The sequence below is a fragment of the Notamacropus eugenii genome, chromosome 5 (assembly GCF_028372415.1).
Source record: "Notamacropus eugenii isolate mMacEug1 chromosome 5, mMacEug1.pri_v2, whole genome shotgun sequence".
NCBI classification, from domain to species: Eukaryota; Metazoa; Chordata; class Mammalia; order Diprotodontia; family Macropodidae; genus Notamacropus; species Notamacropus eugenii.
The window spans coordinates 31088228-31115496 of NC_092876.1; the positions used below are offsets into that span (position 1 = coordinate 31088228).

A 27269-nucleotide genomic window follows, 5' to 3' on the forward strand; every position below is an offset into this window, starting at 1 on the left:
CTTAAGGGTGGGACAGCTAGGTCGTGTTGCAGTGGATAAAGCATCAGCTCTTGAGACAGGAGGACACAAGTTCAAGTCCAACTCAGACATTTACTAGCTGTGTGACCCTGGAGAAGTCACTTAACCCCTCTGAGACAGACAGAGAGGGAGAGAGAGAGAGACAGAGGACATGAGAATATCTTTGGGGATATCGACAAGTGGAAGGAGTAGGACATTAAAGGCGGCTGAGAAGGAACAGATACATAGAACCAAGGAGAACCAAGAGAAAGAATAGGGAGAAGAGAACATCCAGGAGGAAGGGGTAGTCTAAGTGTCAAATATTGAAAAGAGTAACTAAAATGTCCATGCCCTTTGCCCCAGAGGTCTCACTGTTAGGCATTTACCTAAAGGAGGTCAATGACAAAAATAAAGTCCCCTTACACACCAAAATATCAATAGCAGCACTTTCTTTGACAGCAAAGAACTGGAAACAAAGTCAATGCCTAAATGGCCAAACAAACTGTCATATATAATGTAATATTGAAAAATGTACGTAATGTCAAATGTGATGAAATATTACTGTGCTATGAATATGGATGGCACAGGGCACTGGGCTATGAGGACTCAGACATGGGGTCCTATGCCTTTGGTGAGGCTCCTTCTTAGAAGTGCGTGATAACATGGAATGGAATCATTCAGAGCATATGTAGATAGATATTGAAGCCAGAGAAGACTTGCACGAACTGTTGCAGAGTGAAAGATGAAGAGTCAGGAAAGCAATGTACAACCTCAATCAATAAACATTTATTAAGTGCCTACTATTTGCCAGGAATACAAAAAGAAGTAAAAGACAGTCCATGAAATGACTTTAACAATGAAAAGAGAAAGAAACACAAAACAGTACAAATGGAATGCCCAGAATTATAGTGACTAAGCTTGGCTCCAAAGAAGCCCCACTTAACAGAAGTGGAGGGACATGGGTATGAGACACTGCGTACAACTTCAGACTTTTGTGATATATTGGTTGATTTTGCTCAACATTTTTTCTTTCTTTCTTTTTTTTCTTTATTTGCTATAAAAAATATCCCCCTGGAAGGGATCAGGGAAGGGAAGGATGAAGTAGGAAACCTAGGTGACATAAAAGCAAAAACTAGCAAGAACTTTTTTTAAATAGAGAACTTTGCTAGCATTGAAGAAAGAAGCTTGGTTAAGTGATGAGGTTGAAAATTGGACTGCAATGAGTTGAAAAGTAACTGGAAAGATTGGCAATGAGTATGGACAACTCTTTCTAAGTGTTTCTCTATGAAAAGGTGGACGGATAAGTATGATGATAGCCTGTGGTCAGGTTAGGACATTTTAGGGATGAGACAGACATGAAGCAAGGAAGGAGTCAAAAGATTAGGAGAAGATAGTAATAATAACTAGACTTTCTATAACAATGCTTGAATAAATAATAATAGCTTGCATTCAAATAGTACCTACTATGTGCCAGGCACTGTGCAAAGCCTTCACAAATATCACTTCATTTGATTCTCACAAAAACCCTAGGATGTAAGGGCTACTAATATCCCCATTTCACAATTGAGGAAATTGAGACAGACAGAAGTTAAGTGACTTGCCCCGAGTCACAGTTAGTAAGTGTCCAAGGTTAGATTTGAACTCAAATCCTCCTGACTCCAGGCCCAGTACTTTGTCCATTTCAACCACTTAGCTGTTCCTATGCTGGGGCCTTCCCCACTTAGTCACCCTCCATCTTGTATGTATATTGTATGTGTACATACATCCATACATATCTTGTATGTACTTATTCGTTTATGAGAAGCAGCATGGTGTAGTAGAGGGAAAGCTGATCTCAAAGCCAGGAAGACCTTGCTTCATAACATGCCTCTGACACGTCCTGGATGGGCCACTTAACCCCTGGGTGCTCTAAACCTTTCTCTAAGATTCTAAGTTTTGGAAAACGTGCTTTGGGACAAAGACCCTTCACCACCTCGGAGTTCAAGGTGCCACTGAAAGGCCAGGTTCAGTCCCTCTTCTCTCCCAGGTTCCTTAAGGGCAGGAACTGGTTTTGTCTTTCCCCATATCCCCAGTGCTTAACACAGTTCTTGGCACAGGGTAAACGCTTAATAAATGCTTCTTAATGGAGCTGCTAGAAGAAAAGGGGAGGGATGGGATGGAGGGCACAAATGCAGGGTGTTGCTTTAGCAAGGAGAAGAAATTGGGGCAAAGAAAGAGAGGACGAAGGATGTGGAAGGATCATGAGATACAGAGTAGTAGAGGAGAGGGAAATTACATCGAATGGTCTTGATTTTCTCAAGGGGGTCTTTTTCTGAAGTGGGAAGGGGAAGTGTGGGAAGGTTATGGAGAGAAGAAAGGTTTGGAGCACTTACTGACAGTCTGTTAGGGGAGAGTAAACTGTATTGCTTTGTGGCAATGAGAACCCAACTGAGATTGGATGATATCCATTTATGGTAGATCCAGTCAGGGGGTTTATGTGACTATTTCAGCTCCACCAAAATTGTTCAAATGAGTAAGAATGGAGAAGGTAGAGAGTGGGAGAAACCCATGCATGCTGAGGGTTGAGAAAGACATAAGCTGTGACAGGGCAAGTGGTCAAGAAAGTAGAGGATGGTGTGTGATTGACCTGGTTAACTCCAGGTCAAGATTGGGAATGGAGTAAAGTAAAGCCAAGGTAAGATGATGTTCTTGGAGAAGGGATGGAGGAACCAGAAGTGAAGTAAGGGCAAAGAATAGAATGGGAAGGGGTGAGAGTCAGGGAGAGATGGAAAGATAGACTATTATGGGCCAGATAAAGGATTTCATAATTCTTGTCATGGAAATGGAACATTCATGGGTGATGGTGAGACCAAGGGGTCTGTAGGTGGCTGTGAGTAAAGGTGTAACTCATGGCAGTTGAGGTAACTGATAAGGAAATACATAGAACTTCAAAAGAGGAAAGGATTCTGAGTGATGGCAGCAGTGGTAAGGTCTGGAAATGACCCTGAGGAGAAAGGAGCATATCTTCTATTTCTGGTAACTCAGATGGGGGAGGTGGAATGAGGAAGGGCATCCTGGAGAGAATGCCCAAGGAAGCAGTGTCTCGATGAGGAGCCAAGTTTTCCCTGAGTAGCAGAAGAAGGAAAGTGTTCCAACAGAGAAGGTCTAAGCTGAAAGATAGTTTGTTAATCAAACATTGAGCCCATTACGTGCCTGACTAATGACAGAATGAGAGTTTGAGAGAGTCCTGTGCAAGAGGAGGGTGCTGCTGTGTAGATTCCTGGGGAAGGATAAGACTGGGGCAGATGGAGATGAGAGAACAGGGCTAAAAGCAGGAACAGAGATGATTTTCCAGGTGACAGCTGGTGATTTTCTAAAATCATGAGGATTAGGTGAGGAAGAAGTAGGAGCTGGCTAGCAATAGTACGACTGTATGTTGAAAGAATATGAAAGTGTATGATGACTCCCTGCAAAGAAGACAAGAACCAGGAAAGATCAATGTCACCCAAGTCAAGGAAGAAGATAGTATCCAGAAGGAAGATGCTGGCAACCATGTCAAAAGCTACTCAAAGATCCAGGAGAAAAAAAAAGATTAGAAAAAGGAATTTAGCAAGAGATTATAGGTAGCCTTTGATAGCACAGTTTCAAGACAGGAGAAGGAATGGAAGCTGAGGATACTACAGGTAGGAAAATGAGTAGGTAGTGAGAGAATGGGGGCAGAGCATGTAGCCTGAAGATGTGACAAGAGGATTCTTGCTAAGAATGCTGGGAAAGGACAGAAAGTGATCAAAGGATCAGAAGCTAAACTCTTAGGTTTCTTGCAGCTCTGTCCTGCTAAACTCTATGATTCTTTGGTTCAGGGGAAAGATCATTCAGAGACTGAGTTAGGGAAAGGGAAGTCGGGAGAAACAACATAGGGAGCCTGAGGTCAAACTAACAGGGTGGGCCTGAGAATGTAAGGGACAGGATTGTTTCATCTCTGTTTCCTCATCTCTAAAATGAAAGTTATAGACCACATGATTTCTAAGTCCTCTGACAATTCTAAATTCTTTACTCCTATGACAGTAACAAGTTCTTTCTGTTAGCTTTGGGGGTGATAAGGTGAAGTGGAGGAGACTCAATACTGTGATATGCCCTGTGGGTATATGATCCATTCATTCTGGAGTCCCTGCTTCTCAAACACTCACCTCTGGAGGAGGACAGAAGGAGAGGGCGACAAGTTACCCTTTTCTCTGAAGATCAAGATAAGGGAGAGGGGAGGGAAAGAGCCAGATCCGGAAAATAACAAATGTTCTCCTGGGTCTGTCATGATCACAGAAAGGCAGGGACAGGGCAAGGACTGGGACATCCTGGGGATGTCTAAAGCACCACGTGGTTATAGGGAGCAAGGACTGGGTTGGAGGGAGCCTAGGGCTGGGTGTGTGAATGCGGGGAAGTGACTGTTCTGGTCTCTATCTTCCAGATCCGCCCTCCCCAGCAGGCCCCAGAACCTCCGGTCCAAAACCTACCCCACCCCAAACTGCAGTTCTGAAACATTAGGATGAGCAGAAGATGACCACGGAATGAGAAGAGAGTGAGCCAGATTCCAAGGGTTTGGGAGGGCATCCTGACCCTGCCCTGTCCCACAGTCCTCCAGAGACAGCGACCCCAAGGGAACTGATCCAATTAGCACACGTGTCCCAATATCCCCGCACACACACATGCACCCCCGAGGCCAGCTGCCCTCAGATTACGGGGTGGGGGGGACAGGGAGTGAGGTACCAGGCCCGCGGAACCTGGGCTAGTGAGCACTGGGGGCGCGGATGCCCGTGGGAAGATGCCTTCCAGCTCTCTCCCCCCACCTCCCTCCCGGCCGCAGGTGCGGGCGGCCCAGGGCAGGGTGGGGGTCGTAGCGTAGCGGAGGGAAAGGGAAGGCAGGCAGGGGCCCAGCCCTGACCCTCATCTCTTCCTAATTGGGGCGCAGGGCCTGCTGCCCCAGGGTCTCACCTGCGCCTGCCCGGCCCGAGCCGCTGCCTCCGCTCTGTCCGCCCCTCCTCCTCCTCTTCCTCCGATGCCGCTGCAGCTGCTGCAGCAGTAGCTGCCGGAGCTCGGGCTGGCCCCGGGTCCTCTGGACGCCGCCGCCGCCGCCGCCGCCGCCGCCGGGCTTGGGCCTGGGCCGCATGCGCCGCCGCCGCGGCAGCCACCGCCGATGCGCCGCTGGCCCCCCGCCCCCAGCTCCCCGCGCTCCCCTCCGCCCGCCGGGATCCACGGCAGCGACCTGCCCCCTCACCCCTCGCCTTCGATTGGCCCCTGGGGCCCCCAGGTCCTCCAACATGCACTTGGCCAGGGACCCCCTCATGCCCTACTCAGCCTGACATGTGACCCCTGGAGCTCATATGAAAGTCCCCTCTGCTCAGTTCTCCACCACCATTGACCTCGTCATCCAAACGCGATGAGGGACCCGGCCACTCCTTGTACTTCTTGTTCTCATAGCACCAACTCGCACTGGTCTGGATCCCCCAAACCAGCCCCTCTCTCCTCACCATCCTGACCCCCTCAGCGGCACGTGACCTAGAGTTCTCCCCTCTCCTGGCTCCCCACATGCTCTTCTTTCACTCCACCCCCACTAAACTGAATCCCCCAAGCTAACAGAGTCCCTTTTTTCTAGCCCCCTCCCTCCATCGTCGTGAAACCCTCCACTCTAGCGTGACCCCCTCAATCACATGTGACTGGAGCTCCCAAGACTTTGTCCCCCACTTTCCTCTTACTCTCAACCCCTCCCCCACCCCAGCCTTCACTAGCCTGGATCCCCCAAGTTAAGTCTGAGGCCCTTTTATCCTATACCTCTATTCCCACCGTCAAAACCTACTCATCCCTTCCCAACCTTGACCCCTTTCACACAAGACCCAAGTTCCCACCACCATCACAGCAGACCCAGCAGTAGACTCTCACCCTCAGTGCTCACCAGCTGGAGCCTCCCTAAGTCCAGCCAGAGACACAGTCCCGCCAGCTTGGTCCCGGCTTACCTTACCCTTCATCTCAGGAACCATCTCCCACTTCCTGTCTGGGATCACGAACTTCCTAACTAGAAGTCCTGACTTCCAGCTCCTAGTGATGAGCTTTCTAAACACTTTCACTCCCCTTCTAAATTTAATCTTTCCTAACATCCCCCACCCCCCAAGGGGCGGGGCTTGATTTTGGCCATAGAACTGAAGAAAAGAGGCAGCTAAGTGACTCTGTAGACAGAGCGCTGCTTGGAGTTAGGAAGATCTGAGTTCAAATCTACCCTCAGACACCTCTTACTAGTTGTGTGATCCTGGACAGGTCATTTAACCTCCGTTTGCCTTAATCAAGAAAACCCCGCGCCCACTATTGGCATGCTATGGTCCACAGGGTCACAAAGAGGGACACAACTGAACAACCAGGAGAAACTGAGGCTAAGAGAGAGGCAGAGGTCACAGAAACAGCCTTTACTTCTGTACAACCATGACCCACTGGCACAAAGGAAATAAGGATAGTGGGCTTCAGCAGTTCAGATCCCCCTTATTATAAGTCTCTCCCCTCCAGTCCTCCCCTTCCTGTTAGTCTCCAGGGCTTATCTCTCAAGTGAATACCAAGGCAGGCTTGCAGAGAGCTTGAGGGACTGAGAAACAGACACAAAGCAAGACATTAGGAAAGACACACACACAGAGACACCGACTGGAATAAACCCAGGGGTAGATACCCAGAAACCAATTCAGAAAGAAACAGGTGACAGAGACAAGGACTCCACACACAGACCGACTGATAGACACATGAAGTTAACACTCGGAAGCAAAAGGACAAGCAATAGGGATGCTAAGAGATACACAGATGCAAGTTACTGCATTAGGAACGGTTGGACTTGGATTCTGGAAACCTGGGTGTGTCATGACTAACTTTAAGTATGATTTTGGGAGAAACTCATCTTTCGCTATTGCCTCTTATTCCCATCTAGCTCATCTTTTCTTCCCTGATCTCTGTTCTCTGCCCTCCCCAGACTCTGTTCTCTGCCCTCTCAAGTCTCTGATCTCTGCCCTTCCAGTTCTACCACACCCTGTGGATTCCCCTTCTTCTTATACTTCTTCTAGCTTCTCACACTGAGAAACCTGGCTCTCTCTCTGAAAGACCAAGCATCTTTGGCCATCATCTCCATCGAAGAGTGCTTCCCTCATGCCCCCACTAGGTGACACTAAACTAAGGAAGAAGTAAATATACTCCTTGATTTTCACTGCCGCTTCCAAACCATCCTTTTGCCCCCGACACCCTCTGAGATTCACTCCTTCTGTCATGGGTCAAGATCTTTGTGATATTCATCTGTTAGGACAGCAAACCTTTAGCCTTTCTTATTTGAGGAGTTTAGTATCTGGTTTACAGTCTTCCTCTCAATCCCAACTCCTGACATCATACTCAGGGATATCAGTATGCACGTTGATGTCCCCTTGAATACTTTGGCCTCTCAGATCTTCAATCTCTTCACTTCCCAGGACTTACAACTTCACTCCACCTCAGACACCCACAAGGTAGTCACCTGTCGTTGAGTGCTCACAATCACCCATCACTGTTATCTCCATAATTGAAATTCACCTCTCTGATCGTAGCCTTCCATCCTCCCCAGCCCTATTCTTCATCCTCATCATAACCTCCAGTGTTTTCCTTTCCCACTTCTCCCAGTTAATTGTCCATACTTTAGCTCTATTTCCCTTCCCTTCACAGTCTTGCATCCTAATGGCTGATCAGTTAAATTTCACACTTTCCTCCACCTTTGAATCCCTTACACGTTTGTCATACATTTCTGAACCACAAACTTGGACCACCCCTTCTATCCCCCTCCCCCACTCTTCATATGCTACAGGTCACTCAACTATGCTGGCTGGAAACCCTCATGCTGTCTGATCAGGACTGGACCATCCCTGTTGCTCATAGTCCTTTTATTTTCTCACTGACTTTTTAAAAAATTACATTCCCAGCAGTTTTCTCTCTTCAGATTCTTCTCAACTTTCCCACATCTCCCAGAGTCTCACCTCTACTAAAAATCAAGGTCATTTGCCATGAGATTACTTTTCTTCCCTGGGGCAGCTAGGTGGTTCTGTGGATAGAGCACCAGTGCAGGAGTCAGGAGGACCTGAGTTCAAATTTCACCTCAGACACTTGACACTCACTAGCTGTGTGACCTTGGGCAAGTCACTTAACTCCAATTGCCTCATTCTGGGTCATCTCCAGTCATCCTGATGAACATCTGGTCACTGGATTCAGATGGCTCTGGAGGAGAAGTGAGGCTGGTGACCTGCACAGCCCTGCCTCACTCAAAACAAAGTCAAGTGCAAGTCATGTCATTATTTCTCTAATGGCATGGTCTTCTTCGGCAGCGAAAGACGAACACAACACACACTTTTCTTCCCTATTCTATACCTCAAAACCCCTCTTTACAACACCCCCCCCCCACTCTCCCTTCTCTTGCTCCAGTCTGGGAGAAAGAGGTAGTTCTCCTCCTAGCCAAAGTCAATGTCTCCACAATCTCTTTCTTAATCCTACCCCTCCCATGTCCAGGAGCTTTACCCCTTTGCCCCTCTCACCTCTCCTCTCCACCATCTACAAAAATGTCCAAGATTCCCCAACCTTGAAAAGTCTTCACTCAACTCTGCCTTCCCTCAAGCTATCGTGCTATATCTTTTCTTTTATAACTTAGTAAAAATATCACCTATTTCCTTACTATCTCCTCATTTCTCAGCCCCTTTGCATTTTGACTTTGAATCATCATTCAACTGAAACCACTCTTTCCAAGGTTACCAATGCATTTGTAATTACTGATTGCAAGGGCTTTTTCCTGGGCCTTAACTCTTTTGACCACTCTGCAGCTTGTGACACCATCAATCATCCCCTTCATCCAGGATACTCTTTTCTGGGCTTTCCCAATACTGCCCTCTCCTGGTTTTCCTCCTTGTCTGACCTCTTCCTTAGTCTCCACTGTTAGATTTTCATCCATCTTCTACACTTTAGCTGTAGGAATTCCCCAAGGTTATGCCCTGGGACTGATTCTCCTCCCCCTAACCCATGCTTCATTCTTTGTTTTCTCACTTGCTCTCATGGATTCATACCTCAATAAGCAACCCTAATCTCTCTCCTCAACTCCACAATGCCAACTATCTGCTGGACAGCTCCATGTTCACATTCCTCAAGCCCCATAGACCCCAAAGAGAATGTCTTTCTATTTAAATATGTCCCTCCAACCAACTTGCTCGTTTCTGTCCAAAGCTCCATCGTTCTTCTCATCACCGTAGGTTCAAAACCTTCAGGTCATCCTTGATACTTTCCTCTGTCTCCCCAACCCCCATATCCAATCAGTTCCAAACCAAGGCAATACAAAAAGTATTTACAAAGGACTTCATATATTCAAGGCACTGTGCTAGTTGCTAGGAATAAAAAGACAAAATCAAAATGAGTTCTGCAGGCAAGAGCTTGCATTCTACTGGCTTGTAGAAAGGGGGAAGGAGAGAAATGTGTAAGGCCGGAAAGGTGGGTTGGAGTCAAGTTGTGACAGGCTTCAAAAGTCAAGCAGAGAATTTTGCATTGATTCTGGAGGCAAGAGGGAGCCACTGGAAATTACTGAGCAAGGGAGTAGCAAAGTCAGACTTATTGCTTTAGGAATATATTTTTGGAAACATGGGCTGGAGAGGACAATACATACATATATCCCCAACTTTTTATCTTGGACTTTGACCGAAAAAAAGCTCTTTGAAGACCAGAACTGTTTGGTTTCTGACATCCTCTCAGTGCCTTGCACACACTTTGGCTGAATTAAATTGACTTGTATTAAATTGAAGTCATTTCTTTGCCTCAGTTTCCTCACCTGTAAAATAAAGGTGTAGAGGATTTCTCTGAGTGAACTACCAGTTCTGTGCTTTCTCCAGACAAACCCTAAGGAGCGGGCTGTGTCTACTACAGGGACCTTTAAATTAAAACCCCAGGGCTAACGAGGACCGCGTGCCAGCCCATCTGTGGGCGGGGTGGGAGGGGGAGGCGTGTGTAGAGGCGGGGTCTCCTCGCTGGCCCGCCTCCCCAGGGGGTGGGGTGGGCGGCCAGAGTGCGGGACCTTAGATCCGGGTCTGTTATTTCGCGGCTACGAGCGGGATTCTCTCAGAGTGGATCCCCGGTCCCTGGCAGCATGAACATCAAGAAGATTGCGATCTTTGGAGCTACTGGCAGGACCGGGCTCGCCACTCTGGCTCAGGCTGTGCAAGCAGGCATGGGGGAAGGGCCCTGGGATCTGGGGGTGAAGGGTCACCTGGATGGGGTACATCATTGAGGACTCTGTGGAGACGCAGAGAAGGGCTGCGGGACTCTGAAGGGTTAGAGGAAAATCGAGGGGTGGAGGCGTGGAGATTAGCCCACGGGCTGGGGGGGGGGGGGGGGGGGAGGAGGCATGGAGAAAAGTCACAAGAGAGGGCGTAGAAAGCCTAGAGGAGGGCCTGGAGATTAGCCCAGGGCTGAGGGAGGCATGGAGAAGAGGCACACGGAGAGGGCACAGGACGGGTATGAAGATTAGCACAGGGACAGAATACAGAAAGCTGGGGTGGGGAGGGGAGGGGAGGGAATTGCTGTTTGTCCTTCATTCTCGAAGAGGACCATAACACCAGGGAGGTGATGCCATGACATGCAAGTGAACTGGATTTAAGTGAGAGGACTGGGGGGAGGGCAAAAGGGATTCTGAAGAAGAGAATGGATGAGGTGTAGGGAGTTTGAAGGACACATGGAAAGCAGGAATGGGCACAGGGGTCCCTGGAGAAGATAATGGGGCACAGGGGGGTTCTGAGAGAACTTGGAAATGAGATGCAAAATAGGACTCTGGGACACAGGGAACTGAGAGGTGGGGATCTGGTGGAGACATGAGAATGAGGCATGGGGATAGGGCTGTGGGAGACATGGGGATGGAGCCAGAGCCAAGGGGATTCTTTAGGGATCTTTGTGGGGCACATAGGGGTAGGGCACAGAGCAAAGCTGGGTCATAGGGAACACTTAGTTTTCTGGGAGGAGGATTATGAGCAGAAGTCACCACGGGGTAACACTGTCTCCAACATGGGACTTAGTAATTTCATAAGGTTGGCCTCTGGAATGGAACAACCCAGAGCTACAGCTCTGGCCTGGGCCAGGAGAAGAGGCTGGATCTGGAAGGGGGGTAAATGCTCCTTTAGGAGAGTATTGGGAGGGGATCTTGGGGGCCCCTGCTAATGACACCAGCTCCGAGCCTAGTCTGAGCCCCACAGATAGACCACCTGGCAACAGGGAGAGGCACTAACTGACCCAGCTGGTGAGAGAGATAACAGGGTATCTGAGGGCCCCATAAGGGCAGGTGGGGGTGCCTCTGGTATCCTTCCACCCCTCCCCACCTGGGTGCCCTTGAAATGGATACTCCCCAAGCAATATCCAACCCATAGAATCTCTCCTCCCAGCTCCCAGTGTCCAAGGATCCCCTTTTGTGACATGTGATAGAGAGAGGGGGCAGAAAGAAAGAGAAGGATTTCTTGCTGACTAGTATTTCAGGAGTAGGGGGGGCAGTGTGGGGAGGTGAGGAAGTTGGGAGTTGCTGAGTCATTCTTCTCCCAACTTCCTCCTGCCCCAGCTTCTCCCTGCTGCTCACCACCGGGATTACACCCTGGGAGAACATACAAGAGGGTTTGGCAGGCTGGACATGTGGACATCCCTGGGCCTTCATTTCCCAAATCTCTATAAGGACAACAGCCTCTGTTGTAGGGGGAGCCTGGTGTCGAAGCTGGAGCTGGAGCTCCAACGTATACTCATCAGACAGCCCTCAAACAAGTCATTAAGCCTCAGTTTACTCCTTTGTAAAATGTCAAGAGTATTATCTGCCTTGCCTCTCTCAAAGGGCAGCTGTGAGGAAAGCCTGCTTGATGCAGGTGACAAGGGAGAGAATTCTGGGTTTGTGATGTTCAATTCGGATCCTTCCCTCCTGTTTCGTACTTGCATTATTTACCTCCTGAGGGAATTAGGATCATGAGATCCCAGAGCCAGACTTGGAAGGGACCTCAGGGGCCCTCTAGTTCAACCCCTTTATTTTACAGATGAGGAAACTGAGGCAAACAGGTTAAGTATCTTGCCCAAGGACACCTTGGTAGTAAGTGTCAGAGGTAGCATTTGAACCCAGGCATTCTGACTCCAAATCCAGGGCTCCTTTCTATCGTACCAACCATGCCTCTCATAGTCTGGTGGGTTAAAATTCTGTGTGAAGACTTTTCCAGGCCTTCCTTAATCTAAGTGCCTTTCTTCTGAGACCACTCCTGATTTATCCTATCTATATCTCATTTGTACTTCATTGTTTGCATATTGTCTCCTCTTTTGGGGACCCCATTAGATTTCAAGTTCCCTGGGAGCAAGCCTTGTCTTTCACCTGTCTTTGTATCCTTAGCTCAGTGCCTGACATACAGTATGTGATTAATAAATTCTAGTTTGTTGATGTTGGGCCATTCTAAGATGCAGAGTCCCAGGTTCCTAATCACTAGACAACACCTGACCTCTCCATCTCTCTTGTTGTCTCTTTTCCATCTCCAGGTTACCAAGTAACAGTGCTGGTGAGGGATGCCTCCAAGCTACCTTCTGATGGTCCTCAGCCAGCCCGGGTGGTGGTGGGTGATGTCCTGAAAGCAGCCAACGTGAACGAGACCGTGGCAGGGCAGGATGCTGTCATTATATTGCTGGGCACCGGCAGCGACCTGAGTACTGAACTTCCCTTGTGCCCCCGGCCTATTCCTGTGCCCCGGCCCCCTCAGCCACCACCACCCCCACCACCTCCACCGCTCCCACTGCCTCCACCCCCTCCAACCAGTGACCATCACTCTCTGTCCTCCCCTCCAAGGTCCCACCACCGTGATGTCAGAGGGCACCCGGAACATTGTGGCCGCCATGAAGGCCCATGGCGTGGACAAGGTCGTGGCCTGTACCTCGGGTGGGTGGAGCGGGGACCTTTAACCCCAGCCTGGAAACCTGGCCAGCCTGGGGCCCATCTTGGGGGGTAGGGGAAGGATTGGAAAAGGTGGAGGATCTGAGGCGGGTTATGAGTGGCTTCCTCAAATATGGACTGAGGGGGTCCACAGGAGAGCAGCCAAGTTGGAGAGCAGTCTGGAGACCATGCCAGGTGACTGAACTGGGGATATTTAGTTGGAATAGAAATAGTTTAGAAGGACATGTACCTATCTTCCAGGATTGGCTAGACTTGTACCTATCTTCCAGGATTGGCTAGACTTGGAGTCAGGAAGACTTTAGACACTTACTAGTTGTGTGACCTTGGGCAAGTTGCTTAACCTATTTGCCTCAGTTTCCTTACCTATAAAATGAAAATAGTAATAGTACCTATCTCCCAGGGTTGTTGTGAGATACTGCTTGACCTGGTACATCATAGGTACGATATAAATGTTAGCTATTATAATCACTCATATCAAGTGAGATATTTTTAAAGCACTTAGCATAGTGCCTGGCTCATAGTAGGTATTATATGTTACTTATCATCATTATTATCAAGTGAGATAATATTTGTAAAGTGCTTAGCACAATGCCTGGCATATAACAAGTATTCTATAAAAATGTTAGCTAAAACTATTATTGCTATTTTGTGAAAGAGGGATTAGATTTATTCTGTTTGCCCCTAGAGGGGAAAATTAGGAACCTTAGAAAGAAGAAAGGCAGATGCTAGCTCAACATCAGAGCAAACAAACAAGCAAAAATTTCCTAATGAAGACACAAATAAAACCCAAACAGTATGAGAAAGTGTGAAACTAGTGGACACAACACACCGTCATCAAATTTTTATCTAAATTTACATATAACCTGTTGTGATGGAACACCAACTTGAGCCAAATTATATAGGTGTTAAGACAGCAAAGGTTTTCTGTCTTCTTGTATTTCTAAAATTTCCTTATGAATTAAAAACTGCTAAAAACAAAAAGAGATTCTCTAATGGGGAGGGGAGGAGGCTTCCTAATGATGAGAGCTGTCCAGAAGTAAAATGAGCTTTTTCCAGAGGGAATGAGTTCCCTGTCTTTAATAGATGGTATTTGACCACTTCTCAGGGTGCTGGGCCAGGGCTGTCTACTCCATTCTGTAAGACTGTCCCCTTCTTGCTCTCTCTGCAGCTTTCCTGTTGTGGGACCCAGCTCAGGTCCCTGCCCGGCTCCAGGCAGTGACCGATGACCACATCCGTATGCATAAATTGCTGTTGGAGTCGGGTCTACACTATGTGGCTGTGATGCCTCCACACATTGGTTTGTGACTTTGGGAGGCAGGCCCTGGGCTCTTCCTTGTTCATACCTACTTAAGGATGTCCCTTGGGTGAAAAAGAAAAAGTTCTTAAACTCATCCAGTAACCTCTGAGGTCCCTTCCAACTCTGAGATTTGGTGGTTAATCCATGCCCTGGCTCAACTATGTGACCTTGGGGTTTTAGTTTCCCCAACTGTAAAGAGAGAGTATCTGAGTTGATTCTGAGTCTATGAGCCTAAGCCCTGGTCCCCAGGAGATGTCTTCATTCAGAACCAGGAGAACATCCATCTATCCCCCTTTCTAGACAGGACAAGAGAGAAAGGGGAAGTTGATCCTCAAGATTTTCTTTCCCTTCCTCTTCCCACTGCAGCTGGGGACCAACCACTGACAGGGGCCTACAATGTGACTGTGGATGGACGGGGTCCCTTCAGAGTGATCTCCAAACATGACCTGGGACACCTTATGCTTCGATGCCTCACCACAACCGAGTATGATGGACATAGCATCTACCCTTCTCATCAGTATACCTAGGAGAACAAGGCATCTGTACCATGAGCCCAGCCCCTACCTAGCTGGACCATGGGTGAGAAGGAGCAAGGCTTGGCCCACTGCTGAGTGGGGTCATGAGGGGAAAGCAGCAAACAGAACAATAAAGGATCATGTACCAAGTGCTGAGTGATACAGACTCCTGGACTTCTCTACCTTCCTTCTCTGTGTATGTATGTCTCTGTCTCTCTCTGTATATCTATCTCTGTGTCTCTTTCTCTCCCTCTTTATCCATGTAGTACCCCTCTGGTTTATTTCTAATACTTGTTCAGCAGGGTTGGGTTTTCAGAGGGGCAGCTGCTACCTCAGATTCAGTAACCCTATGGGTCTTTTCTCCTAACACTATAACTTACAAGCCCTCAGTAACCATCTTGTAGGCTTAATTAACCTTTTTTAAAAAAGGTATTGATGAAGACAGTGTGGTTAGAACAGTAAGTATGTGACATTTCCCCCCCTTAGCTTGAAGATCACTCTCCCACAAATACAAAGTCCGCGGGAAGAGTACGCTCAAATTTCAGTCTGCAAGATTGTTCGTCTGGCAGACAACAAACTCCTAGTCCTGAAAGGCATGGTAGTTCTCACATCCCAAGCTCCTAGGCTGTGATCCTCTTCCATTGCCAGGGCAAGGGCCTTGAAGCTGCTTTGTTTCCATGATGGACTGTCTCTCTGTGTCCACATCTGCCTGGAATGTGTATCCCTTCAGCCCTCAAATTCTTTGGAACCAAGGAACTCTCGGCTGGATGGAGGGGCTCCACCTCTGGGCAAGTCCAGGAGACAGATGTGGCTGATAGAGCTGGGAAATTCTGCTTTCTCCCTCCCAGTAGGGGTCTCAAGCCACAATTCAGCAGTCTGCAATACCTTAAACTTCTTAGGGTTTCACTTTTTAGAGTCCCCTGAGGCTGGCTAATTTGTCTTCTAGCTAAACCCCATTGTTCTCCTCTGGACTTAATCTGAAAAGTGAGATTATCTCTACAGTTAGTTTAACACCTCATTAATGCTTTGGGAATGCATCTGCAGGGGGGGGGGGGCGGAATAACAGAATAACTTTCTCCTTCCCTTACATCTGGCTCCTTCCCTGTATTTGTCTCCCCATCTGATTGACTCACCTGTCTCTCCTGTCTTTTGTCTCCAATCTCGCCTTCCCTGTTTTTACTTCCTGGTCTATATCACCTCCCTTGTTTCTCTCTCTGTCTCTCTGTCTCTGTCTGTCTGTCTGTCTGTCTGTCTGTCTGTCTCTCTCTCTCTCTCTCTCCCTCTCCCTCTCCCTCTCCCTCTCTCTCTTTCTCTCTCTCTCTCACTTCGCTGGTTGTTCCATTGTCCCTCCGTGTCTATCTACCTCTCCTTTCCTCCCTCCTCTCCACTCCCGTCTGTCTCCCTTTCTGTTTCTCCTCTTTTATTTCCCCTTCCCCGTCTCAGTCCTTGTCTATCTCCCCTCTCCAATCTGTCTCTGTCTCCTTATCAGTCTCAATTCCCTCGGGTACCTGTCGATTAGTGTGTGTGCACGTGTGCGTACACGTTTGGGGTGTGCGTACACGTGTAGGGTGAGCATGCAAGGGCTCGGGCCTCCAGGGCGGGGCCTCGGGGCGTCCGAAAAGGCTGGATGCTGGTCGCCAAGGCGACCCCACGCTTCCTCCCCCTCCCCCGCCTCCGGCCCCTCCGATTGGCTGCAGGCGGGGCTTCGGTCCGCAGTGTTAGCTGCCTCTTTACGCCTGCGTTGTAGACCCCGCCAAGTGCGAGGGGGAGGGGTCGGGAGGGGTCCCCTTTCAGCTAGTGAAAAATAACTTTCCTCCTCCCCACCTCACCTCCTTCCTCCGGGCTCGGGGCCCACCCCGACACCGGGAGGCAGGACTAGGAGGCTAGTTAGTTCGGTGGTCTTGCGACTCAGGTTTTTAAATGGCCTGGAGGGCAGGTAGGGAAGAGGAGGAGTGAGTGCAGACGAGCATCACCTGTAGTTGGAGGGGTAACCTCACCCAGCCAATCAGCGCGTGGCGCGGGGGAGGCTTTAACCTGTCAGAGAGCTGCCGGGCTGTGGGCTGGGCAGCCTGGGTGTGACAAGCGCAGGCTCCGCGCCTCTGCCCCTTCTCCAATCCGGAGCCAAGGAGCCGGGATTGGTGAGCTGGAGTGGGGGTGGTCGGAGGAGGAGGAGGAGGAGGAGGCAGGGAGAGCCCTTGGACTAGAACTGTCAGGAGGAGGCAGGAAAATTTGGAGGACTGGAGGGGTTGGGAAGTGGACGAGATCTAGGAAAATCAGACCAGGTCTTGGAGCCCTGGGAGATCAGAATCAGAAGGGGGTGGTGATAGTGAGGTAAAGTCAAACTCTTGGAGGTGGGTGCCCATGGGGAAACTGTAACAGCCCTTTTTAAAAGGCAGCGTGCTGTAGTGAGATTGGGATTGAGGAGACCCGGGTTCGAATTCCAGTCTTTTCTCCAGTGCAACTTGCTGTGTGCCCAGGAACATGCATTTTAACCTTTGAGTCTCAGTTCTCTTGCCTGTGAAATGGGGATAATGGTTCTTATATTGCGAAATTTAGGCATTATTCAAACGTATGAGTTATTATGGATCAGACTAGAGCTGCGAGGAGGCAGGGAGACCTCCGGGAATGGAGTTGGGGTCGAGGAGAAAACTGGAGATCTGGGAGAATCAGATCAGGTCTTACAGCCCTGGGAAGTCAGAATCAGAAGAGGCCTTATCTGAGAGAGAGGAGGAAGAAGTGAAGGGGCCCCTTTCTCCCACCCCTTCGCTTAAGGACCCAGGTGCTTGTGTCTCTGCTTAAACTCCCCGGTTCTCACCCAAAAGAACCTCGGAATTTCTCTAGCAGTAATCTGGGATGGGGGTGGATGACTGGGGAATTTCGGGGAGCGGGGAGGAGCTCCTGCTACATTTTTGTGTGTGATGGGTTTTTTTCCTTCTTCAAAGCAGTTTAGAGAGCAGCCAGAGGCTCCAGACAGCTGCAGATGGAATGGTCTTCTGGGAGTTGTAGTCCACCACCTGAATGGTTTCATTTTCTCTCTCCAGAAACAGAACCCGCACTTCATTCCCCTATAGCCTCCGGGAAAGGAAAGGGGCTACGCCTCTCTGGGCGTGGCTTGGAGAGGATGAGGCGCTCTTATTGGAGAATAGGCCCAAATGGGCGTTGTCTGAACATTTCTAAGGCGGGAGGGGCGGAGCAAGGTAGTATACTCCAATGGGTACTTAGCCCCAAGGGTGGGGCACGTATGAGTCCTTTGCGCATCTTTGTTTAACTATTTGAGGTTTGTCCAGTGAGAATTTAGAGAACTGGTTTCTAGTCTTGAATTGACAGTGAATGATTTCGGGCAAGGTCCTTCCCTCTCTTGGTGCCTCAGTTTTCCCCTCTGTAAAATGAGGGGACCTTACTGCAGTGATCCCCGGGCGATCAAAGTCCTGGAATATCAGAATCATAGGACCTAGAAGGGATCTTAAAAACCATCTTGCAAATAAGAAAACTGAGCCCCAGAAAGGTCTACTTACTACTCACAAGCGGTGACAGAGTATTTTAACAGAGGTCCAAATCAAGGGGGAAGAGGGGAAGACGGAGGGGGTAGGGGAGGACTCTGATTACTGAGATATTAAAAGGATAAGGGCTTTCGATCTTATTGGTAAAAGGAACTCCTAGAAGACCCAGTGGATGTCATTCTGGACTGAGTGTCAGAGACGGGAGTTCAAATCCTTCTATAAACAAGCGTCCATGGGCAAGTCATTGAACCACTCAGCCTAAATCTCCTTATTTGTAAAATGGAAAATTGAATAACTTCGATATCTTTGTTCCTTTCCAGGTCTCAATTCATGATTCCAAATGAGGCTAATCCCTCTACCTATGCAGGTCAGCACCTTCTCAGTAATTAATAGTCTTGAGTTGCCAAGAGCATTAAAAATTAAGTTACTTACCCAGGGTCCCACCATAGGTATTGTCTGAGGTAGGATTTGAACCCAGAACTTTCTGGTTCTGAAGCCAGCTCTCTCTACCCATTGCTTCAGCCTGTTTCTCACACTATAATAATATAAAACCAAAATCCTGGGCATTTCCCAAATTTATCTTTGAGGATAAAACAATAGGGCAAGTTTTCCTTGCCAAGTCCAATCCATCTACCAGTTTTCAGAAGAGGGTCCTTACAGAGTCTCCAATCCTACCCCACTATTTTATTACAGGGGGACTTAGAGTTGGTAAGAGTCTTAACGGAGACCCCATATCGAGTCAGTGGCAGAGACTTGTCTAGGACTCGGGGCTCTCTGGGGACCCTTTTCAGCAGGGACCCTGTGGGGTGCAAGCAGGGTCTCCTAACTCCTGCCCCTTCTCCCATAAAGGGACAATGGTGGTTGGTGTGAATGGAAAGCACCTGGATGATCACCAAGATCCTGAAGAGGTGGAGGTCGGGAAGGAGTCCCAGGAGCAGGCCCCTTATTCCATGTCCAACAGGTCTGGCATAGGCCAGACCCTAATTTGCCCTTCAATGGACAAATTCCAGCTAGCCTTCCCCCAAACCTCCTGAGGCAAGTGCTCATCACAGACACCCTGAACCACATCAGGGAAGAGATGAACCTGGAGAGGAGCGCAGCCTTGCCCCAGGAACCTAGGTTGGAGCTGCTTTTACCCTCAACTGCCCAGTCTGCCAACAAGTTCCTCAGAGAGCTGGAGGTGATAAGCTGGAGGCTTAAGAATCACACAAGACCACTGTGAGCCCCCAGATCTGAGTTGTAGCCCTACCTCTGCCCCTGATCTGTTGAGTGACTGCAAGCCAACACCTTCCCCTCTTCGGGCCTCAATTTCCCCATCTGTCAGAGTTGAGGAACCTGCCCTAGGCAGCTTTGAGATCATGGGCAACAGGTACTTTGGAAACCTGGTTCCTGATGACCTCTTCCCTGACATTGACACATCAGATGTGGAAAGGGATTCTTGGCCCTCACTTTTTGCCCTTGCCTCCTCCTCTGGGACAGAATGGGACTGGACTGAACTGGATCAAATTTTGGAAATCATCAAGGGATCATAAGACTGTGGGGGTGTGGGGCAAGACCCCAAGTCCCCTAGGACCCTGAACCCTTCATTTAGATACTTGCTTACCTCTGAAGAGTTTCAAGAAAGTGGTCTCCAAAGATTTCCTATCTCAGGAAGCTGTAGTGAAGCTTCCTTGTGACTTGGGAAAGTCTCCTGGCCTAGTCTCAGGGCCTGCTGATGGCAAAAAAAACAGATTGTATCTCTCTTTTTTGATGGCTTGATGGAACACTGCTCCCCCTGTCTTCATCCTCCCACAGCCAAAGCTGCTGCCAGGGAATCCCTCCTCCTCTCCCCCTATCACCCTGACTGGCCCATGGTGTGCAAGGACCAAGCACTCTGGGGCTGCTATTCTTACTCCAGTTAGTCTCCTAGGAGCTTGGTCCCCGGGTACTCCCTAATTTTTCCCTTAATTTGGCTTCATATCCCATGAAGAAGCTGGCTTCAGGGTTGAGTAACTGCCTGGGGAAAAAAAGGGGGCAGGGCAGGGCTGAAAGCCAGGAGCCTGGGCCTCTGGGGAGACAAAGTCCAGATTGCCAGGAGGAGGGGCTCTAGACCAACCCCCCCTTCCCTTCCACCCAACTCCCAAGGTTGACAGGTATGGAAACAGTAAGAAATCACATCTTCTTCCTCCCCCCTCCCCCCCTCCTGGCCAGGAGTACCCCCCTCCTTTGCCCCCCTCCTTTGTGCTTGATCACCCCCTTCCCTACCCAAAGAGGCTTTGATGAAGTGCAACAGGGATAAAGGAATCTTTATTTGTGGTCACACCTTTTTTTTCTGTTTTGAAAAGACCTATTTTACCTGTTTGGGTTTTTTTTTTTTTTGTGAATAAAACTTTCAAATTCTATAATGTCCCTTTAATCCATTCTTCTTCCCATCATGCTTTTTGGCCTGGAGCCTCTGGTGGATAGGAACAGGTAGCCTGCCTTATAGGGGCAGGGGGCAGGTGTTTCCGCTTTCTCCACCAGGCCCTCCTTGCCTTTAAGGGTACTCCTGGGTGAGGTGGTCAGTTTAGACTTAGTCGTGGAAGTTAGACATCATCTCATCCAATCTCCACATTTTAGGGGGAAATTTAGGGTTGGAAGAGGAAGAAACTTACCTCAAATCCTCTGCTCTCAAAGAGTGCACCCCTGGGGAACCCCTGGGGCCCTTTCTGGAAGTCTGCAATGTTAAAACTTTTAATAATAATACGAAGACGTTTTAATTTCTAACATGGTAAATAGAGATTGATATTCGACAAACAAAAGCTCTTGGTCGGGAAGTACCTCCTCAATAATTTCTAAGAATGGAAAAGAGTCCTGGAACCCAAAAGTTTTTCATATCGGGGTGTAGTAATACAGGAGGAAATCCTTTTCTTCTGCTGGGGGAGGGGGGCTTTGTGGAAGAGTGGTGACAGGCTCTGACTCAGTGTCTCCTTTCTTCTTACTACCCCACTTTGTTTAGGAGGAGGGGTGTAAAAGGGCTGGCAGAGCTCCTCAACCCCAGGAGCTGGCCCTCAAAGCAGGGTCTGGTGAGGAGAGTTTACTCAGCTGTGGGGAGATCATGGCTCCCCTCCAGTCTAGGATGGACCAGCTGGATAGTTCTGCAGAATTCTCTCCCTCCTCCAGACTACAAGTTGGGGAAAAGAGAAGGGGTATGTTTGTGGTGCAGGATACAGTCTGGACACTGCTGGAAGGACTCCTGAGAAAGCTGTCTAGCTGGGCCCCTTCCACCTGCCCCACCCACCCCGGGGGCCCTGCTAGCTCTTCCCTTCCTGGCCCCAAGACTCTGGTTTCTCCCTCTAATAAAGCCCCCGGGGTGCTCTAGCTTCGGAGCCACAGGTCGCGCGCGCTCGTTTTCTTGTAACTTTCGTTTCCGTGCCTTGGGCAGGCCCTCCTCTCCTTCCCCCCACTCCGCCCCACTGTTCCCCTCCGTCGGGGCCTCTCTCATCTGTTCCCCAGCTGCCAAGAAGTTAGGGACGGACAGGGCTCGACTCAGCTGCTTGGAATCGCCCAATGGCAGAGCCCCAGCGACCTCAAGAGCTCAAGCCTCTCCTCATTCGAAGCAGGGACTTGGGTCCAAAAGAGGGAAGGGTCCTAGGAGTCTGGGCCTGCAAAAGCCTTGGAAACTATCTGGTGCAGCCCTGATTTTGCAGCGGAGACCCAGAAAAGGAAAGTGATCTGCCAAGGTCACACAGGTCTACCCTGCCTGGAGCAGAGCCTAAATTCAAGCTCGGGGCCTCGGAGCCCCCAGGCATTTTCCATTCCATCCCGCACAGATCCACCGAGTCCTAGAGACCTAGACTATGCTCCCAGGGTTTCCCTCCCCACCCCCCCAGAACTCGCTCTAGCAGGCTTTTTAAGGAGGCTGGGTCGGGAAGGTGATGGCAAGGGGGAAGGGGGAGAGGGCTCTACGATTTCCCTCAGGGCCTTTCGGTCCAGCTTCGGTGCCAGAGTCTCTGTGGCAAAAATGAGGAGGAAAGGATGGTCCAAGGGGGTGGGCTAGCTAAACAGGTGCTTGTGGGGGTCTTGTCAACCCAAGCAAGAAGGGGAGGACCCAGCCCCTTTTAGGGGGAAGTGGGGGAGAATCCGTTTCTTCAGCTCCTTCATCCAACCCTTCCCAAAAGCCCAAGAACGGACCCCCGCCCTCGCCCTCCCTAGCCCGGAAAGCGACAGCTGAGACCAAAGACACACGGACTGGCCAACCAGAGAGTGCCCCCGTCCCGGGCCTCAGGGCCTGGGGAATCCAGCTCGGGGAACCTGGGCCCCTGGATGGCCTCGCCTCCCTCTTAGCCCCGCCCATCACGGAAGCGAACCAATCCCGAATTCCTGGGGCGGAGCCTCTCAGGGGCGGGGCAGAAACAGAGGAAAGTAGCAACCCCACGACCGCGCGCCCGGGCCAGTGCAGCTTCTAGCGACCCAGGGGCCGGCCGCGGGAGGAGTGAGCGAGCGAGCGATGCGGTCGCCTCTGCCGCTTCCTGATTGGCTGCTGGTGGCGTCGCGGACCCTCTGATTGGCAGCCGACGAGTTGGGTATGTAAATGAGGCGAAGGGGAAGGGGGGAAGGGGGTAGGCTTTGGGGGCCGGAGAGGGGATCGCCATCCCGGGCGAGTCCGATCCCCTGGCGGCGTCCGATGCTCCCGGCGCGGCTCCCCGGGCGCCAGGCCGGGCCCGACCCGGGGCGCTGTCGCTGCCGCTGGCGCCTGCTCCGGCCCGGGGTGAATCACGCCCCAGCCCCGGGGAAGGGGAAGGGGGCGGGGAGCGGGGGCGCCGGCTCCCTGGCTCCGGCTGCGTGACTCACCCGCCCCCGCGGCCGCCGCAGCCGTGCCGGGCCGGGCCGGAAGCGGGAGCGGAGGCCGGGCCGGGCGGGGAGCCGAGCCGGAGCCGGAACCAAGCGGGGCCGGGCCGGGCCAGGCGGGGAGCCGAGCGAGGCTGGGCCGGGGGCGCCCGCCTTCTGAGGCTGCCCCCTCCCCCACTCCCAGCTGACCCGACCGGCCCCAGGGGCGTCCGGCCTCTGCCCTTGACTCTTGCTTGGCCCAGAGCGAGCCCCGTCCTCCGAGCCCCCACTGCCCGCGCCCCGCTCTGTGGAAGGAGAGGAGGGGTCCCCGGCTCCTGGCAGGCCAATCTGAGTTGTACAAAAGAGAAAACTGAGGCCCAGCGGTGTTGTGACTTGGGATCCTAGTCTGAGCTGGAAGGGGCTCCAGGGGCCATTATACCGGAGTGAGGGTCGACCTTTTTAGTATTGGAACCCCTGGAGCAGTCTGGTGAAGCCCATGGACTGCTTTCCAGAATAATGTTTTAAAGTGTATGAAATAAAACACAGAATTCAGAATTCATTAGTATTGGAATACAGTTATTAAAATATTTTTAAAATGTTCACAGACCCCAGGTTAAGACTCCCTGCACTAGAAGGTCTCTCGCTAATTTTCTGGGATTCATTGTCCCAAGGCATCAGGAGAGGGGTTTTCAGAGTCCTTTGATGGAGAGAACCAAAAGAATGCTCACAAAAGACCATTTTCTGACCCCATACCCCCATTTCTCCACAGACCCATGTTGTGCAAAGGAGTGAAACGTAAGCGAGAGGAGGAAGAGGAGGAAAACCTGACCTCACAGGACTGGTGGCTAGAGGAGGCCACTCCCAGCCCAAGCCCTGAGGAGGGGGCTGGCCCAGCACCCCTGCCCCCCAGCTCACTCTTCAGCCTGTCTATATTCAAACTCCACCATGGCCTTCGGAGGGGCGAGCCAGATCTCCGCCACCTTGTCCTGGTGGTCAACACCTTGAGGAGAATTCAGTCCTCTATGGCCCTGGAGCCCTCTGCCCCAGAACCCCCTTCTCCAGCTCCTGTTGACCCCTTCCCAGTGGTCCCTGATGCCCCTCTGTGCACGTCTGTCTCAGCCCTTCTGGATGACCTGAGTCACATTGAGGGCCTCAGTGACACCCAGACAGCCTTCCCTGAAGATGCCCCCCTTAGCCGGCCCCCGGACCTGGGCCTGGATCCTGGGCGGCCAGCCCCTGTGGGGTCCCTGGAGCTCCTCCTGGAGGATGGACTGGAGGGTCTTTTTGATGACATTGACACCTCCATGTATGACTGTGAACTGTGGCCCAATCTTAAAACAGACTCTGGGGAAACAGAGGACAAGATACAGGGGCCAGGGCTGGACGTGTCTGAACTAGATTACCTCATGGATGTGCTTGTGGGTACACAGACTTTGTAGGGAAATGGTTCCCTGCCTGCCCCCAAGAGACCTGAAATGGACTAGAGCTGCTGGGAGCTCCCCTCCTGTTACAGACTGTAGGGGTGAGGGGGGGTCATGGAATTGTGGGGAGGAAAGCGTGGACGGTTTTTAAGATGAAAACAATTAATATATGAAACAATTTGTTCCTTGTCTCTCTCTCTCTCTCCCTCTCTCCCTCCCCCCATCTGTGCATATTTAAAGTGAATTATTGACCCTTGCTACTGCTACTTGTCAGGTAATCTCAGGGAAAGGTTATTTGCCTCTGGGCCTCAGTTTCCTCAACTGGGAAATGAAGAGGTTGGATCCTGTGATCTGTAGGTCTCAACTCTGTCTCCAACTCTCTGTGTGGGCTTGAGGAAGTCTCTCACTTTCTCTGGTCCTCAGCTTCCCTTCTGTATGATGGTTGGAATAGATGTGTTTCCCTAAGACCTCATCCAGTTTTAACTTTCTGTTCTAAGGTCACACTGAATAATATACAATCTCAGAACTAAGAGGGACCTCAGTGCGGTAGAATATGGATGGATGGGGGGATGGATGAAGCATTTAAAAGCTTCCTGTGTACCAAATTCTATATGATAAGCTCTGGAAACACAAATGTAAGTATGGTGGCCCCCATCTTCAACTAGCTTACATTTTAATCATGGAAAATAACAAATATTTGAAGTTGGAAAGGGAGGCTCAAGACATTAGAAGAGAAGGGGGTAGAGTCTGGAGAGAGTGGAAGGATTCATGGCTGGAGTCCTTCCCAAAATGGTGGTTCTGCAGAGAGGAGTGGAAGACCCTAGCATGTGAAGGCAGGAACTGGTTCAGGTGGCTTAATAAATGTTTGTTGCTCAATAGCCCACCCCTGTATCCAAGCAAAAATGTCCTTTACTGTAGCTTTTCCCAAACTATGGCCTCAGGCCCCTTTTACACTCTTAAAAATTGAAGACCATGCACCCCTTTTGTTTGCCTCTCTAGATCCTCAGTTTCCCCAACTGGGAAATGAAAGAGTTGGTTTCTGAAGTTTCTTAAGGGCTATGGATTGTAGCTATTGATAATCTACTGTATTGGAAATTAAAGATCTTAATATTATGATTAAAGTAGTTTGGATCTCAAAGACTCCCTAAAACAGTCCCCAGTTCTAGGACACTTGGAAAGTGTCCTCAACTCTAATAAGTGGTCATCCTCCAGGTGGAGATGTCCAGTGATGGGGAACTCCCTGCTTCCCAAGACAGCCCATTCCACTTTGGGGAACAGTTTTCTATCGTATTAAGCCTGCTTCAGTAAGGACCTGGGCAGTCTCTGCTATGTCCTAAGGTCCCTTCCCGCTCTCATACATTCTGAGCACTTGCCATCAGGCTGTGTGTGACATTCTGTGCGCCTACAAGATGGTGCATCTGTCTGTCCCCTGCCTGTGGGAGCTATGACTGGGCCACATTCCTCAGGCCACTTAGTCCTTTGGAATGAGTAGGGTTGGGCGGGGTCCCTGCACACTCAGCGGCCTGGCACGGGGCGCTCGCGTCCTTCCTGGGACTGGGGAGATGGGGGGGGGCGGTTGGGAGGACGTGGGTTGAGGGCAGAAGGAGGGAGGAGCTGGGGCTGGCCAAAGCCGGAGCCCTGGGGAGAAAAGATGCTTAAAAAGAAATCCTGCACCATAACCTCCACGCTGGGGTAGAAGGAAGGAAAATAGCCCAACTCCAGGAATTAAGGAGGCTTCCACCCTTCTGGCGCCCTCCCTCACCTGTGCTCTTGGTCTCCAGTGAGATGAAGAGGGGATGAGCACCAGGGAGAAACCTCCGTTTTTTAGGCATGGGGCTGGGGAGCTAGAGTGGAGAAGATACTTGAGTCTCTATGAAAAACTGAGGGGGTTAGGGGAAATGGTCCAGTAACAAAACAGAAACAACTCTAGCTGAGAGTCTGTGGATCTGGGCTAGCCATGGGACTGTGGATGGGTTTGGGTCTCCTTGGCCTCAATGTCCTCATCTGTAAAATACCAGGGCTTTACTCGATGGGTTTTTCAGTTCCTTCAAGATCTAAGTGCTATTATCCTCAGGCTGCCTGTGAGCCCTGAACAGGTCCCTTCCTGTCTGACGGGGCCTGGCCCAACCCTCCACCCTCTCTAGCTCAGCTTCCTGCCCGATTCAGGAGGAGGAGGGCGGAGCCAGGGAGCCCGAAGATCCTACCCCTCCCAGGAGGGAAATGGGCTGGGCCTTTGAGGGACCTGGGAGGGGGAGGAACCCTGGGGCAGGACAAGACTCAATCCCCTCCCACCCTTGTCCAGAGAGTGAACCTTGCTCTTTCTGGGGACTCTCACCTACTCTGTCATGGGGTTTGAGGGTCATGGCCTTCAGAAGAACTCTTAGAACACAGATGACTGAATGATGGAATTGGAGGGGGTGGGGAGGGGGTCTTAGAAATAGACGATAAGAGCCAGGAGGGTCCCTAGAACACAGAAAGTCCAAGCTGGGAGACACCATCCACTCTGACCTGGTAGAGTCCTCAGAATAGGGAATGACAGGGTTGGGAGGGGGCTTACAACAGGGTATGTTAGGATAGGGAGGGGCCTTAGAACAGGGATTGTCAGAGCTGGGAGGGCCACTTAGAACAGGGAATGTCAGGGCTGGGAGGGTCCCTTAGACAGGGAATTTAGGGGCAGAAAAGAACTTGGAGGAGCATCTCTTCTAAACCCTTCGTTTTGACAGAACTGGAAACAGGACCCTAAAAGTGAAGGGATCTGCCCAGGGTCACACAGACAGTACAGATAAGGCAACTGGGATT

At 50.4% G+C, this 27269-nt stretch overlaps 4 protein-coding genes across 6 annotated transcripts in view; 3 read left to right on the top strand and 1 right to left on the bottom strand.

Annotated features, from left to right (window-relative positions):
- Positions 1–5107, bottom strand: part of SPTBN4 (spectrin beta, non-erythrocytic 4) — a 55970-nt gene extending 50863 nt beyond the window's left edge. Inside the window, exon 1 of the mRNA XM_072608267.1 lies at positions 4963–5107. The gene's annotated coding sequence lies outside the window, so the exon portion shown is untranslated. The remainder of the gene's footprint in view (positions 1–4962) is intronic.
- Positions 5108–9959: 4852 nt separating this feature from the next.
- Positions 9960–14910, top strand: BLVRB (biliverdin reductase B). 2 transcript variants are annotated; one of them, XM_072608233.1, is made up of 5 exons: positions 9960–10217; positions 12541–12705; positions 12845–12934; positions 14118–14246; positions 14613–14910. In XM_072608233.1, exons 1-5 carry the CDS (start codon positions 10139–10141, stop codon positions 14771–14773), a joined length of 624 nt encoding a protein of 207 aa, XP_072464334.1. In that variant the 5' UTR covers positions 9960–10138; the 3' UTR covers positions 14774–14910. The 2 variants fall into 2 exon arrangements, with proteins under 2 accessions (XP_072464334.1, XP_072464335.1); XM_072608234.1 differs by lacking the exon at positions 9960–10217 and adding an exon at positions 10450–10506.
- A 3447-nt stretch (positions 14911–18357) lies between these two features.
- Positions 18358–20642, top strand: SERTAD3 (SERTA domain containing 3). Its single transcript, XM_072608228.1, is given in 4 exon segments — positions 18358–18628; positions 19111–19277; positions 19280–19450; positions 19452–20642. Coding segments are annotated over 4 exon segments (717 nt in total). The 5' UTR covers positions 18358–18591; the 3' UTR covers positions 19794–20642.
- A 1953-nt stretch (positions 20643–22595) lies between these two features.
- On the top strand, positions 22596–24648 carry SERTAD1 (SERTA domain containing 1). Of its 2 annotated transcripts, none has more exons than XM_072608230.1 (2): positions 22596–22805; positions 23819–24648. In XM_072608230.1, the coding sequence occupies exon 2, from the start codon at positions 23823–23825 to the stop codon at positions 24486–24488; it is 666 nt and encodes a 221-aa protein (XP_072464331.1). In that variant the 5' UTR covers positions 22596–22805; positions 23819–23822; the 3' UTR covers positions 24489–24648. The 2 variants fall into 2 exon arrangements, with proteins under 2 accessions (XP_072464331.1, XP_072464332.1); XM_072608231.1 differs by lacking the exon at positions 22596–22805 and adding an exon at positions 22839–22990.
- The last annotated feature ends 2621 nt before the right edge of the window (positions 24649–27269 follow it).

Excerpts from the sequence above, each read along its gene's own strand:
- BLVRB (XM_072608233.1), top strand. The coding sequence starts at position 10,139 with ATGAACATCAAGAAGATTGCGATCTTTGGAGCTACTGGCAGGACCGGG. Across the intron at positions 12,935-14,117 it reads GGTCGTGGCCTGTACCTCGG|CTTTCCTGTTGTGGGACCCA; the intron begins GTGGGTGGAGCG and ends CTCTCTCTGCAG. Across the intron at positions 14,247-14,612 it reads TGTGATGCCTCCACACATTG|CTGGGGACCAACCACTGACA; the intron begins GTTTGTGACTTT and ends TTCCCACTGCAG.
- SERTAD1 (XM_072608230.1), top strand. The coding sequence starts at position 23,823 with ATGTTGTGCAAAGGAGTGAAACGTAAGCGAGAGGAGGAAGAGGAGGAA.